At 46.0% G+C, this 16,313-nt stretch overlaps 1 protein-coding gene across 5 annotated transcripts in view; it reads right to left on the bottom strand.

Moving 5' to 3' along the window:
* ZMYND8 (zinc finger MYND-type containing 8) overlaps positions 1 to 16,313 on the bottom strand; it is a gene marked incomplete at both ends in the record, with an annotated part of 96,061 nt that overhangs the window by 27,254 nt on the left and 52,494 nt on the right. For 4 of the 5 annotated variants that reach the window (XM_084246677.1, XM_084246675.1, XM_084246676.1 and 1 more), the window contains 3 exons: positions 2,343 to 2,483; positions 10,769 to 11,250; positions 15,080 to 15,195. In XM_084246677.1, coding sequence (XP_084102803.1) covers positions 2,343 to 2,483; positions 10,769 to 11,250; positions 15,080 to 15,195 — 739 coding nt within the window. Of the gene's footprint in view, positions 1 to 2,342; positions 2,520 to 10,720; positions 11,251 to 15,079; positions 15,196 to 16,313 lie in introns of all 5 variants that reach the window. The other variant, XM_084246678.1, reaches the window with a different exon arrangement.

Below are 16,313 nucleotides of genomic sequence, written 5' to 3'. Positions count from 1 at the left end.
TGGTGCTGCTTTCTGCTTGTCCTCAGCTCCTTTCCAGCCTCTCTGCTCACTTTTCTTCCCCAAAGTCTACACGATCAAGCACCCAAGACCCTCTTGTTTCCTTGGGTTCTAGATCAGGGTCTCCTGGCCTCAGCACTATGGCCATTAGGGCCAGTCCTGTGCAGAGTAGGGTGGTCGGCATTTCTGGCCTCCAGCCACTAGGTGGCAATAGCACCTCCCGTCTCTGCCTCCTCACCCTGTGAGAACCAGGGTCCTAACCCAATCCCACGCATAAATCAGGAATTGTAACTCCTGCCCTGGCCTCAGGGCACCCTTGCTCCAATCACACTCTCTACCTCTCCACCTGGAAGTCTAGCAGGCATCTAAAACTGAACTCTTGGTTTCCTGTTTCTCCTGCCACGACTGAAGCTATTAACACAGTTATTGGCATAACGCAGTAACTCCTGGGTGTGCAGGCCAGCTCTGTGCATTACAGGGTGTTTGGCAGCATCCAGGGAGTCTACCCACCTGTGACAGTTGCTAACCCCCACCCTGCAGTCGTGACAAACCAAAATCTCCTCCCTCCAGATCCTACCATGTATCCAACGGGGAGGGAGAACCTGCCCTTGGTTGAGAATGGTGGACACGGGAGTCTCAATACAACACCCAGAGCTGTCCTTTAAACGTACCAATTCAGCCACAGTGCTTCCCTGCTCAAGCCCCTCCACAGCAGGCACACAAGGTCCCTTGTCCTCTGACCTCTCCCCAACCTCCCTCCCCACAAGCCACCCCCCCTGGGCCTCCCAGCCACTCCTGTGACACACCCAGGTCATCCTTACCCCAGGGTTTATAAATTCCTTGTTCCTTCTACAAACTTCTTCCTCCAGATACAGGGATGGCTGGTTTTTCTTGTTGTGCAAATCAGTATTTAAGTCACCGCCTCAAAAAGTTCCTTCCAACCCACCACCAGAGACCACTGACCTTGCCCGCCCACTGCACACCCCCATTCTACCCGGCTCTCTCCTTATCATATGAACATATTTTACCTCCTTGAATGGCATGAACTGTCTTGTTCATGTGCCTGGAGTACTGTAGCTCCCTCTCTAGAACCTAGACTCCACTGCAGCAGGGTCTTATTCACCACTCTCTGCCCCAAGCCTAACACAATAAATAGGACACAATAGCAGCTCAATAAAAACCAGGAGTCATGATGGAATCAATCAGTAAAATAAATTTCACACTTACGTATTTAGCATTGCTGGTGCCAATTTTTGCTAAAGACTTTGGCCTAAGGTAGTGCTTTTAGAACTGAAACCCAATTGGCCAAAAAAAATAAATTTTAAAAAAATCTACCAAGTCAGAGGATAAAGGCCAGCATTTTAAATAATCATATGCAGGGCCTCCCTAGTGGCCTAGAGGTTGAGTCCCAGTGCTATCACTACTGCTGCCTGAGTTCAATCCCTGGCCTGGGAGCTGACCCACATATGGCACAGCAGACCTCTCCTGTCTCGCCCGCTGCTCCCCTCAGCAGTGTATTTCAGTACATCTGCCTGTTCTGTTCCCCACTCTGTCTCTGGTGAGTCCCCTCACATTCTCTGCACTATACTTCTGGCCTACACCCAGTTCTTCTATGCAAATAAATCTTTAAAAAAGTAAATAAATAGGGCCTCCCCGGTGGCACAGCGGTTGAGCGCTGGGTTGCAAAGCTGCCCGCAGCCTCTGCGGCGCCGGTTCGATCCCCGGCTGCTCCCCGGCCACCCAAGGAGGGTCCCACATGGCACGCAGACCTCTCCTGCAGCCCGCTGCTCCCCTCAGCAGTGTACTTCGGTCCTTCTGCCTGCTCTGCTCCCCGCTCTGGCTCTGGTGAATTCTCTCACCCTCCCGCGCTTCTGACCCAGTGCATGTATAAACAAAAACAAACAAACAAATAAATAAATAAAACATGCCTCTATTAAAAAAAAAAAAGATTCAAAGTAACTTTAAAAAAAAAAGTAAATAAATAAAAAATCATAAGATAGTTAAGGCAACTCTGTACCAGATTATACTGCACTTAGGGAAGATGAAGATTTGAAACTATGGAGTTTGTGCTTTAAATATACATAGATCCACAAATTTGAGAACTGGGCGACTGTGTGTGTTAAGGGCAAATAAGACTGTAAACACTGGTTTAAGGTACTTGATCATAAAACAACTCAGCACATCAACCAGTCCCAGGAAATCCCCTCCTTGTCATTTTATTTGACCTCTCTTCATCCCCATCTACGGCACCTTTTAAATGATTTACATATGCTCAGAGTTCAAGAACCACACACAACTTGCAAAAGAGCCGCCATAGAATAAGCCATCCCAAAACCCAAACTGACCCAGGTTAAGGTTCAGGATGCTTCCGGTGGTGGGAGTCTTGTCTGTCTTGGTGGCGATAGGCGTGGACGCTTGAGGAGAGAAGGGTTTTGGGCTGCCGGATGAGCTCCCTGCTTGTCCTGTCTTCGTGGAAGCTGGTGAAGCTGGAAAAGTTTGGTCATTGTTAAAAGGCAGATTTACTAACCACTAGACAAAGAAAACTCTTGGTGTAGGTAGATGGCGAGAGGAGACATTGCATTTGATTTCCACCAGGCCCCAGAGCACCACAGATGGGAGAGCGAAGGACTTTAACCCAATGTCAAGCCGTTAGAGCCACAGAGGAAGCAGGCCCCCCAGATATTGTGTTAAACACAAAGCTCTAAGACAAATCGGCTAAGCTGCCACTGAAATTGTTTTGGCCCATTCAGGGGTGTAAATCTCAAAATAAATAGCGATTAAACCAACACCCACCCCAGTCCAGATGCAGGGACGGGAGCTAGGCTTACAAATGGTGTGCTGCCCGTTTGTGGGAGACACAGGGCGGGCTCCCACAGCCGTCGCACCTGCCGGAGGCCAACATGACCTCTGGGGAGAGCGCGGGCTTCCCTTTCAAAGGTTTTGCCGAATGAAGCCAAATGTGGCCCCAGATGGAGGCGGGAGACGTTGGTATATTATCTCCCTCCTTACTTATGAGTGTCAACTTTCGTGGAGCACGAAGTGGCGGGGCTATGCCTGAGGCTTTCAAAAGTATCTTAAAACTATCAACATCCTGCACCTCCGAATTTCGTCCACTGGAGAAGGGAGAACAGAAACCAGGCCCTTTATCTTAACAAAATGAAGGCCTCAGATGGGACAATGAGAGCCCCACACCCCCTTCAGACTCTGCCCTTTGCCCACATGCTCCACATCACTACCGTGTGAAGGCCACCCGCACGTGCACCAGACTTCAGCTGTGGAGCCACCTGTTCCCCCAGATAAAGCTGTGACAGCCAAAGGGTTAGGAATCCAGACACCCCTGGGGATTCCAGAAGTGCTTGAATAGTTTCAGAGGCACTTGCCTCAATTTCGTCATCCACCATGGCGATATTTAGAGTGAGGATTCACTGGGTTAAACCTGCATCCAGCTCAGCCCGTCAAGATACATGTACTATCCTCACCTCCAGTGCCAGGATCTGTGAACGCTATTTGTAACATAATAGAGTGGGAAGACTCTAGACCTAACAGGGGTCTAAGACAGGGGTCAGGTGTCAGGATTCAAATCTCAGCACTGTGACGGATTTGCTGTGTGACCTTGGGCAAGTTATCTGACATCTCTGAACCTCCTTTCTAAGCAATAGCCAAAAGAGATACTAATAATATGATACAAAGGGGTTGATGAAAGTACCTCTCTCATCAAATAGTAAGAAACAAATTAATTAATCAACCATCTGAACAATGCCTGGCATCTATGAAGTACATTATTGCCTGCTATTGGTGTAATGTTATTTGTTATTTCCCATTAACCTCTGTGGCTTTAGTTTTGTTTTTTTTATTTTTATTTTTTTTATTTTAAATAGAGGCATGTTTTATTTATTTGTTTGTTTGTTTGTTTTGTTTATACATGCACTGGGTATAGTCAGAAGCGCAGGAGGGTGAGAGAATTCACCAGAGCCAGAGCGGGGAGCAGAGCAGGCAGAAGGACCGAAGTACACTGCTGAGGGGGGGAGCAGCGGGCAGCAGGAGAGGTCTGCGTGCCATGTGGGACCCTCCTCGGGTGGCCGGGGAGCAGCCAGGGATCGAACCGGCGCCGCAGAGGCCGCGGGCAGCTTCGCAACCCAGCGCTCAACCGCTGCGTGTGGCTTTGGTTTTGATCATCTGAACCAGTGGTGCTTTCAGCCAAGAGTGAGTTTGCCCTCCAGGGTGCATGGGGCAATGTCTGCGGACATTTGGGAGTCTCACTGGGGAAGGGGTGCCACTGGCATCCAGTGGGTAGAGACCAGGGGTCCTGTCAAACATCCTACAGTACACAGCACAGCCCCGTACAACACAGAATTATCTCTGGCCCCAAGAGTCAACAGAGCTGAGATTGATAAATCCACTTAACAGGGAAGTAGCAAGCATGGGTCTGGGAATGGAGGTGGAGCTCAGATCAGCTCATCCATGCAAATGGATTTTTCTTTAAGATTTATTTTTATTTATTTATGCATTCAAGAGGTTGGGAGGTAGGCCAGAGGTATGGGGTGGGGAGATGATTCACCAGAGACAGAGTGGGGAGCAGAGCAGGCAGATCTACTGAAATACACTGCTGAGGGGAGCAGCGGGCGAGACAGGAGAGGTCTGCTGCGCCATGTGGGTAGCTCCCTGGCTGGGGATTGAATTCAGCGCTGCAGTGGCTGGCAATAGGTTGACAGTACTAAGACTTCAACCCCTGTGCCACCAGGGAGGCCCCATGTGAATGGATTCTTAGCAAGTGTTCAATAAACATCAGAAACCATTTCCAGAATTAAGTTTTTTAAAATACTGTCTTAAATCATAGACATGAAGAATCCTTTGTTAACAGAACTTAAGCATACATATTAAGGTTTAAGAAACAAGCTACAATAAATTTTCAAGTTAGCACTTGGGTGGGGCGAGAGTAAGGGTGGCTTCCCGGGGGTGCTGTGTCTGTTCTCCCCCTCCAGCAAAGAAAGGGCAGGGGCCACCCCTCCTGCAAGGCTTTGTTCATGCCAGCAGGAAGGGAGGGGGGCCACATGCCCCACCTTCCAATCTGTGTGAGGCCTGTCCCGACATCAACCTCCCACATCAGTTAACAGGCAGCTCACAGAAAAATACAAAAGATCAAGAGACATCTGAGGAGCGATCACTAAGCTCAACATAAATCATGCAAAATAGGTGAAAAGTAGAGACAGTACATCTCTCCAGCCTCAGTGCTTTACACCTGCAAGGTATATTTGTTTCAAAAAACAGCACCTTGTGTTGAGCGTAAAAAAGGCAGCTCATAAAAAAATCATTTACGATTTTTAGGGGATACTGACCATTATCCAAAATCTAAATGTGTACAACACATGAACCCCAAAGTACCACTGCTAGGAAGTCACCCCACAGGTGTCTCTGCAAAATATATTATGATGTGCAGGTAAAGTGGACAAGAAGTTTGATGGCTTATAGGAATCTGCTTGAAATTAGCTAAGTACGCGAAGGTACAGATACTATGCAACCCCTAGAATGACTGATACCGACCTGTGTCCTCAAAAAACGGTGGGTGGAAGAGAAAGAGGAAAAACCAAGTGTGTATAAAGGCCCCCTATGTATAAATGCTTTTTAAAGCTAACCCACACCACTACATAAGTGGATACATATCAGTATTTTTAGAAGCACATTCCATAAACTATTACTAGTAGTGGTAAAGTTTAGAGAAAATATGGAACTGAGAATATGGGGGTAAAAGATCTTTTCCTATATTTTTAATACCTTGCTATACTGTTTTCACATTGCTGCAGTTTGGGTTTGAATTTTTACCATGTGCCTGTAGTACTTTCATCAGTACAAAAAGTCAACTAGAGGTATTTTGATTATGGGCCATATTTTACTCTTTATAAAAATACTTTTAACCATACTTTTGTTGGGAGGAAAATATTTTAAGGTCAGTACAAAAATTTATTTGTTGACACAGAAAAATGTAAGGAATTCTGTGACTGTATGACTATTACACGTTCTTAAAAGCTTTTATTCTGGCTTCCCCTGTGGCCATCAAGGGTTCATGTGAAATAGCAGGCAGGTCAAAATGCCTATGGCTTGAGGCTCCTGAGAGAGTGAGCAGGGACATAAAATTTACATTAAGATGACAAATCAGAGCTATTTACAATAGCCAAGATATAGAGACAGAAGAGTGGATCCAGAAGATGGGGTATATATACACAATGGAATACTACTCAGCGATCAAAAAGATCATGCCATTTGAGGCAACCTGGATGGAACTGGATGGGATGATCCTAATTGAAATGAGCCAGAACGCGAAAGATAAACATCAGATCATTTCACTTATATGTGGGATATTGAGAAACCAAACAAAGGACCAAAGACCAACTTTAAAACCAACCCTTGAAAGCAGACCACAGACCCTGGTGGGGTCCACTGTGGTAGACTGTGAGTGACCTGGTGGTGGGAGCACTGTGGTGACCACACCTGAGGGGAGAAATTCTTTATTATGTAACTAATGATCAAAGATGTAAAATAACAATAGTTCAATAATTTAAAAAAAAAGGAAAAAAGAAGACAAATCAATGTATCCATTTAAAACATTCACATTCACTTTCCTTAATAAAACCAGGTTTCTTCAAGAAATGTTTCCCCAAGTTCATTCATATGCCCCCATTTCTTGTCATTTTCATGTACTGTCTATGCATCACTGACAATGAGAACTGTAGATACTTAGAAAAATGTCAACTGCTGCAGAATTGAAAGTTTAGATGACCCCATTCCACCACAAAAAAGTACTCTATCCATGTAATTCTACTCATTTAAGAACCTGAACACCCAATTCTTAACAGTTGTTACCTCTTGGGGTGGGATTACATCTTATTTATCTGTAATATTAAAATCCAAATGCAACATTTTATACTCAGGAAGATACAGAATTAAATGTTAATAGTGAAAAGCTTCAAAGATCAAGGTAAAGCAATCAGAATTTTGGTCTCAGTAGTAAACTTCCAAAGTATGGTCCATTCAATTGATGGTTCTCAGTATGGAGGGGTGATAACAAACCCCAGGGGGTCCTAGGGTATCTGGAGACATTTCTGGCTGCATCACTGGGCAGGGCTATGTCCTGGCATCTCATGGTGGGGACCACAAATGCTGCGACAGGAAACAAGACAGCCTCACGACCCAGGATTATCAGGCCAAAAATGTCAACAGTACCTAGATTGAGAAACCCCACTTTAAATCACTCCACGGACATTTTCAAAAGCAAAAGGACATTTGGAAATGCTCATTTCAATTATGCTTTGAAACAGATGCCAATTCTTTTATAAAGCCATAAATCTTGCTCAAAGGAAGAACTAATTGCCTTTGAAGTCACAAATAATTGAATCAGATTTTAGACTTTGATGTACAGCTCAGGAGTGTGGGCTAAAACACATCATTTATTCTCTACATTTACAAAATACTAGCCTGGGCTAAATGCTATTCTGACTACATGAAACATGAGTTTCAGAATTAAAATGGAAAAAAGGTCCCTTCCCTCCCACACACCCCAGAGCTCTGGGTGGGGTGGGGGTAGAGGAGTTAATGATTCATGTTACATTTTCTCTACTTCTAAAACCTTGGAAACAACCTATGGGTTCAAAGGGCTGCATCTTGCAGAGGAGCGACCAGCAAAACCATTGCACTGAAGGGGAAAGGATTCAGAACACAGGTAAAGCCAAAAATGTCCACACCAGACACTGCCAACAGGTCATCCAGGAACCGAATCGTTCACACCTACACTTGAAGCAGTATGCAGATTTCCTTTTTTTTTTTTTTTTTAATTTGACTCATTAAGTAAAAGAGTAGTTCACATTTGGAAAACACATTTGAGACTTCTCAACAATCTGAAATCTGGCAACACTGAGCCCACATGCCCACTGAGAAGCAGCAGGAGCAAAAGGTAAAGGACCCTCCCTAGCTGAGCACATCACAGAAGGATCTGGAAGCAACAGGCACACAAGTGGCCACACTCCTGCTTCACTCACCCCATCCCTGCTGCTTTCCAGCCTCACCTACTTCCTTATCCACCTGATCCCTGGAAGCATTTGAATTTTCAACTTAACAGTGTGACTTATAAGCCAACCTAGAGAAAATTCTGGAAACAAAGCCTAAAGGCTGACCATGAGAGGGGGGATAATCTGATTTCAGTTCTTAAAATTAGTAATTGTTTTATGATGGGTATGTATTAAGTTTATATTTTTTAAAGGGGGGGAGGGGTAGACAACTGTCTTCCCTTCTGGCTCATCTGTAACCCAGAAGGGGCTAGAAGACGAAAGCACCATCAGTTCAGGATGGGGTAAAAGCCGGGACCCACAGACTCCTGCCCTAAACATATAAATCCTGACAACTCAGGATCCCAAAAGCAAATATTGGCAAAGGTATCAAATTGGCCAGGGGGTCTAAATAAAGGGGAGTAGGAAAATCACCAAGAATAGGAACAACTCCGGTGCAGGTCCCCAGGACAGCGTGGGTGAAAGGTGGGGGCCAAGTCAAGAGCTCCTGGGCAAGCTGAGTCCAGGCCCAAGGATTATGGTGGCAGGATTCTCAGCTCCTCATCTCCCAAACAAACAGGGGCAGGTTTCTAAGCTCTCATGGAAGTTTTACTTGTCGGCTTATTTCCATTGGTAGCTTTATGCCGCTGGTTACAAAATTCCCATTGCTGAAACTGTGTTTTTGCTATTATCCTATGACAATTATTTCTTTACTCAATTTTGGGTAAATCAGTCTCAGACACTCCCCCCCAGTGGTAGGGGCACTGCCATAGATATCCCACTTCCTCTTCCATTAAATGCTGTGATCATTGCTAACAGCAGAGGGCAGTGAGGTGCAGGGAAAAGCAGCCAGGCTGGATTCAGGAAGAGGGTGTGGGAACCCCAGCACTTCCCTGCACCATCCACCGGCACCTCCACTTACCTTCTGTGGAATGGGAAGACTGACTCAGCTTCCTCTAACTTCCTCAATGTAGACAGGGGTGGGTAAGTCGACCTATGGGTCAAATCTGGTACACCCCCTGTTCTTGTATAACCCACAAGCTAAGAAGGGTACTGACCATTTTCAGATTATTTTAAAAAAAAAAAAAAAAGGATTAACAATTCACAGAACATACAAATTATATGTCATTCAAATTCCAGGGATCCCAGCCACATATTACATATGGCTGTTCTAACAAAACACATGAATTTAGTAATGACAAGAAGTGGACAGTTTCATTATTGGGACCGAGACCCACGAAACCTTAGACATTATTTCACTGTTGCAAGACAAAAGGCCAACTTGCAAGATGGAAAGCAATTCTGAGTATCACCTGTTCCTTCTCTACTGTCCACTCTCTGAATTAGGATTAGCAAAATGACCTAAGCACGTGCTGGCAAAGAGATTCTACTAAGGCGGGCTAGTCTACCCACTCACCACCTAACAGTCACTTCTCACTCTCATGATGAGAAATTTTATCAGGCATTCTCGTGTCATTTCAAACTCCATACCTCATGTGGAAGAGAGAAGCAGCTCTTAATTAAACACATGGTATGTGTTATATTACTCTACAACCATTTCCTGAAATGTGGGGCAGAAAAAAACAATGGTGGTTCAGAAGCCATGTGCTAACTGCATGTCTAGTAGCACAAACTACAAGCAGGCCTCCCTGGTCGCCTAGGGGTTAAGTCTCAGCCCTATCACCTGAGTTCAACAGCCTCAATTTGATCCCTAGCCAGGGAGCTGACCCACATGGCACAGCAGACCTCTCCTGTCTCTCCTGTCTCGCCTGCTTCTCCTCTCAGCAGTATGAAATACACTGATCTGCCTGTTCTGCTACCCACTGTGTCTCTGGTGGATTTTTTCACCCCCTGCATCTCTGGCCTACACCCCAGTTCTTCTATGCAAAAATAAATAAATAAAATCTTTAAAAAAAAAAAACTACAAGCAATTTAAGCGCAGGCACTTCAGTTTCTATGACCCACTTCAGTTTCTATGACCCATGAGGGTCACTTTCCTCACGCTCAGCCAGCATCCCTCCTTCGACTCACCCTCTCTGATTCACACAGGCAATCTGCTTATAGCAAGAACCAGAAGAAACACTATGAAGTCCAATATTTGTGATGTTTAATATTTCAAGCACTGTCCTGAAATATTCTGGCCTTTGCCAGAACCTAGCAGGTCGGTCCTAATACTAAGGTCATGTTACAGATGAGGAAACTAAAGTCCAAGAGGTTAAGGTTAAGCACCAGGCCTAAAGCCACAGATATGAGCCAGCCTCCTCCTTCTTAGCCATTCTACCTCTACCAAGTCCAAAACTGCAACAGAACTGTTAAATGAGGTGCCCTTTACCAAGCAGATGTGCTCTGGGGAGAAGGGTTCTTGTTTACCTCACATGTTGCTCTAACAACTGTGCCTTTAAAGTAAAGTGAATGTTTAACTTTAAGAGAAAAACCCATGTACCATTAAGATAAAACTCTTAGGAAAGAAACAACTGCTGTGATTCATCCAAGAGACATTTGAACTAAACTCTGAAGGGTTTCTGGCCATCCGACTTCTGGGAATGACCCGCAGCTGGCCTGTGGGAAATAATCTCGTTTTCTGCTTCCTAACGGCCAGAATTCCATGGGTCACTCACTTAAACTGTGCTCCTCTGGGCAGAACATGGTTCTAGGACAACAGTCAGTGTGGGCTTGTCGGGTGTGGCCCCAAAGGAGCCCGTGCCCCATGTCCCCCTCTCGAGCCCGCAGCTGACCTGTGCTCTTGTCAAGGAAGTCCATGGACTCCTCACTGGCGCTGAAGTGGCTGGAGGTGGCTTTCTTCTCTGGGTCCTGCTCCACGTCGGAGCCGGTGTGCACAGAGGAGTTTGTGCTCATGGGGGACCTCGGCATATCCGACAAGGAGATCCTGCGACCAGCACCCCCACTCAGCATGGGCTTGCTCATCAGGATCTTGGGGGAGGCCGTCATGTCAAAGTTGAGCTTGACCTTCTCCTGCTTGTCTACCTTGGCAGCCCCGGCACTGGGGTTGGTGGGGTCAAGCAGCATTTGGTACTGGCTGTTGGGTGTGTAGGGTGTCCTGAATGGAGAGTAATTAAAAACCCCAAACTTCCTGCGGATGTTCTCCACATAAACTTCCATCTCTTGCATTGCACTATTGAAGATGCTTTTAGTCTTTTTCACAGAAAAAGGAATTTCTTTAGACATGAGGTAGCAGTTATTGATTGGAACCCAAGCCCTAGGGGTGCAAAAGAGAGAGTATTTGTCAATTTCGGCCATATCTAAGATTCTCTTTTTTTTTTAAGCTTCAAAAAATGGACTGTACTAAGAACACTTAACCCAAGTTCTCACTTAACAAATGTCTAAGTGTACGACATATTATCTCCCCAGCCCCGGCAACCACCATTCCACCTGATTATGAATTTAGACTGTTTTTGATGCTCCAAATACATGGAATCCTACAGTATTTTTCCTTCTATGATGTGCTTATTTCATTCAGCACAATGTCCGCAAGGTTTTGCAGTGTTGTCACATACAACAAAATGTTCTCCCTTTTCAGGGCTGAGCAGTACTCCATGTCATGCGCACACATTTCTTTATCCATTCATGTGTCTGTGGACATTTAGAATGTTTCCAGGATTTTCTCCTTAATGTAAACCAAATTAGCCTAGTATGTCTGCTAAGATTCTAAATACCTATCCCGTTCTTTAAAATGACTTGGATTGAAGGGGGAAATAAAAGATCCACTGAATAGTCAGTCACATTCTGTCATAAAGGACAGAATATAAACAAACTTGGCTAAAATATTAAGACATTCAATAGACTTAGTGCTTTTAACGCAATAAAGAAAAAATATAGTAAAACTCGTTGGCTTTGGTTTAGTAGAATGAGAAAACCTCCCAGACTACACCTCTGAAAGAGAATTCATTCCCAAATCTCACTCTTCTGCACTGAGGCAAAAGAGCTTTTTTTTTTCTTTTAAAATTAGGATTTGGGCCTCCCCTGGTGGCGCAGACGGTTAAGCACCGCGCTGTGAAGCTATCAGCAGCCTCTGTAATGTTGGCTCAATCCCGGCCGGCAGGCGAGGGTCCTACATGGTGCAGCAGACCTCTCCTGTCGCTCCCGCTGCTCCCCTCAGCAGTGTATTTCATCAGTCTGTCTGTTCTGTTCCCCGCTCTGTCTCTGGTGAATCCTCTCACTCTCCCACGCATCTGGCCTGTACCCCAGTTCTTGTATAAATAAATAAATCAATCTTTAAAATTAGGATTTGGGCATCCCTAGTGGCGCAGGCAGTTGAGGGTGGGTGGGGGAAATGCTTGTCCCATGTACCAAGGATGCACAGATCCTGAGAATCTGCTTTCAGTAGATTCTGTCCGCAGCCTCTGCAGCGCAAGTTTGATCCCGGCTGGCCGGTGAGATACCCACATGGCATGGCAGACCTCTCCAGTCTCGCCTGCTGCTCCCCTCAGCAGTGTATTTCAGTCGGTCTGCCTATTCTGTTCCCTGCTCTGTCTCTGGTGAATCCTCTCACCCTCCCGCACATCTGTGCGTCAGGACCTGTGACCAGGTTCTTGTATGCATGAATAAATAAATCTTTTTTAAAAAAATAAAATAAAATTAGGATTCTCCACAGGATTAAAGGGAACGTTGGGGAAGTGATAACCCTAAAAGCTATGTATTGTTTCAAGTGTGAGAGCAAAGTGCATGGCCCAAGGGGCTCTGGTGGAGGAGGCCAAGTACCTTGGTGGCAGGGGTGACATGGTGCCAATCATCTGAAGAGAAAAGATTCTCTCTTCTGCAGTGTTGTAAACCAATGCTACCTCAGTCAATAAATAAGTGCCCAAAATTTTTTTCTAAACTTCTACCAAGAGCACTTAACAATCATACCTGCTGTATAAGAGGCACTCAATGAATGCCAGCTCTTTTGTAGTTCCACAGACATTTGATAATATTTTAATAAAGTATTTTCTGTATTTTCATATAACACTGTGTGTGTGTGTCTCAGAAATAAAACCGAAGGACGCAAAATCTTGTAGCAGACAGAAAGTACATGCTGAGACCGCTTGAAACATGCCCTTCATCTGTGCAAGGGCCTCCCCAGGCTCTCTCCAGCATTTACAGACTTTCCCGGAAACATAAAATGGTCCAGGACATTCCCTAATCTGCTGGCTGACCCACTGCGCTCACACCTGGTCCAGACTGATGTTTGAGCTCTACAGCCCCAAGCGAGCTCCCTGAGGAAGGGGCGGAGGACCCTGGATAGGCTGTCGGCAAACCCAGCCCACTCAGTGCCATCCAAGGAAGAGAGACTCTGCGAGGGAAACGCCTCTAGGCGAGTCCCCCACTGGGACTCCCTGTCCCATCCCTGAAACATTCCCTGAACACCTGCCACGTGGACATCCGGGATGTCCATGCAAATGCACAGGCAGCAGCTCAGCATAGTCCCTCTGAGGGGTCAGGGGACACTGGGGGGAGGCAGGAGTTAGGATAATCTCAAGGGCATAAGACTGTGCTGCTGGCCTGGCTTCCTTGGCAGTCCCTGCCCAGAACCACCCCAACCTTCAAGCTCAGGGAACAGCCCCAGTAACCCAGTCTAGCAAAGTGGAGAGCAGATTCTCAGGATCTGTGCATCCTTGGCGCATGGGGCAAGCATTTCCCCCACCCACCCACATCCTAAGTACAGCCACACTGTGCTTCACTATTAGAATGAGAACAGCCTAAATCATGGAGAAAGTTAACAACTGGCATGCTCTCAGTAAGACAGACCTAAAGCCAGCTACCGATTGCTCTGGCCCTTCGAAACCCAGACTCCCGGCCACATCCCTGGGATGGGCCCTGGGCCCTTCTCTTCCCACCCCCGCCACCTCACTGTTCAAACCACCGGTGCCTCTGCTCTTTCTGGGCACACTGCCTTGGAGCTTCTCTGCTCTCCTCAGACTCTCCTCGGCACTGCCATTCCCTCTGGCCCGAGGTCATCGTGCGCACTTGTTCATCTGTGTGTTCCTCGTCTTCACACTAAGATGTCAGCCTTGACACATGGGGAGACAGTTGTCCACTCCCTCCCGCAGCCCCAGCCTACACACACAGGCACCAAAGTCATGTTTCTTTGCATGAATGAATAAATGAATTTTAGGAAGATTTCCAACAGAAGTGGCCAAAATCAAATAAACTGTATTATTTGCTATCGAAACCAGCAGACCATCCCAGTCACCTCCCCACCTGATCTCCTGAAAATGGAATACCAAGACTCCTAATAAAGGATTCTGCAGATTATACTGAAATTTACTCTTTTCTGTGATTTCCAAGATGCCAACTTTTACAAACAGATGCAATGTTTCAGATGCTGGCATTGTTTAAAAACATAAACAGCATTTTCTGTATATTCTGGGGGGTAGGGGATGATTTTTAAACCCTGTATTTTATATATTCTCCCCGACATAGTCACACACTTTCTCTAATGGCTTGGCTGGGTTCTGAGAAGGGTTTTGCCTCATTTAATCATAATGTAACTTGTTAAAAGGGAACCCAGATATTAACTGCTGCTCATCTCTGCCTACCTGTTGTGCTGGGCACGCAGGGGCTACTCTCTAAAGGGAACTGCAATTAGCTGGAATAATTCACTTCACGGGGAACGGAGGGGAGGGAGGGCTCAGACCTGTCAAAACAGCAACCCCTTCTAATTTCCCATTTTAGCTTCAGAGAAAAGGGAACAGGAGGGAATGACCCAGTACAATGACAGAAGAGTCATTTACTGGCAATCTGGGAAAATACCTCTGATACCTAGGAGCGTTATTGAAAAGTAATTTGCATGGGGATTTAATTTACATTAGAAAAAAAAGGAAAAAGAACAGCATCAACCAAACCACAAAAGCAAGAGGAAGACACCTTTCTAACAGGTAGAAAAAAATCCAAATTTGATGAATTATCAGGCTTAACACAGCAAAGGCACCCTCTATCATGGTAGTGTGACAATAAACAAAACAACAGCAACCCCCCTTCTCACATCTGCCTACAGTATCAAAGGTTCAGTTCAAGTGACATGTTCAAAGCTAATTTTTAACTCCCACCTGTCGTGTTGTCCAAAGAAACGGGCATCAACCTGCCCATCTTTATCCCTCAGGGCTTTTGCAGGCCAGAATGGAAACCCCTTCAGTTTTGCCCAGACCAAAGGATGTGGATTGCTCTAGGAAAAGAAAAAAAAATGCAGGGTTTGGATGCAGTTGACAACAAGAATCACATATGAAGGCTGGTATGTGTGATGATTAAACAGGGTAAAGGCAGAGGTGAACCAGGCTACACACTGACCAGATTAAAGTAGATGCTCCCCAATAGTGCTCCCTAGAATGTGAGTGAAGCTAGGAATGGGATGAACCCACAAGAAGAAATGGGGGCCTCCCTGGTGGCGCAAGAGGTTAAGCACCACACTATGAAGCAATCCGCAGCCTCTGCAGCACGAGTTCGATCCCCAGCCGGCCAGGAAGCAACCCACGAGGCACAACAGACCTCTCCTATCTCACCCCTGGTCTCCTCAGCAGTGTACTTTGGTCAATCTGCCTGTTCTGTTCCCCACTGTCTCTGGTGAATTCTCTCACCCCCCAGTATCTCTGGCCTGTACCCCAGTTCTTGTATGCATAAATAAAATAAATCTTTTTAAAAACAGAAGAAGAAGAAGAAGAAATGGCTGCTGAGCAGACAACACAAGGCTGGAATCCGGCTGCATCCCATTATCTGGGTGGCTGTGGACAAGAGAGTCCACTTTCTGTACAACACAGAGATGATTCCTGCATGCTGTTAAGTTGGAGGGTCAGCAGTACATTAATCCTGCATATATTATGGGGCAGCAACATCCGCCTTAATTCTGTACTGTGCAGGTGTTCATCTCCAAGGCAGGAAGAAACAATAACAGTGTTTTGATTCTCAACTTTACCTGCTCAATCTTGTCCCCAGTATACTCAAGCCCCACCCCCACCCTCCCAACAGGCCACCCCAACAATGCCCTTCCCTCTGCAGTTCACCAGTCTGGAAAATGCAGACAGATGAGGAAAGCGAGGGTGATGGTCTACCCCCCAACCCTCCTGAGAATCACGGTTTGGGGAGGCCATGGAGTTAAATCCAGAGAGGCACGTCCATGCCTCTTAGAACAGACCCCGCACGATTAGTCATACCACGCTGGCTTCATGCACATCCCAAGCTCTGCATCAGCCGGACACCCCCTCTCTGATGAGCTCCCCATTACTCTGCAGGCTGCCGTCTACCCAGGGTAACAAGCATAGTAAATCACGATGCTCCCTGGCTTACGTT

Source organism: Talpa europaea (genome assembly GCF_964194135.1).
Source record: "Talpa europaea genome assembly, chromosome: 11".
Lineage (NCBI taxonomy): Eukaryota > Metazoa > Chordata > Mammalia > Eulipotyphla > Talpidae > Talpa > Talpa europaea.
The sequence above is the reverse complement of the archived record's forward strand: the minus strand, read 5'-3'. Positions and strand labels throughout refer to the sequence as shown.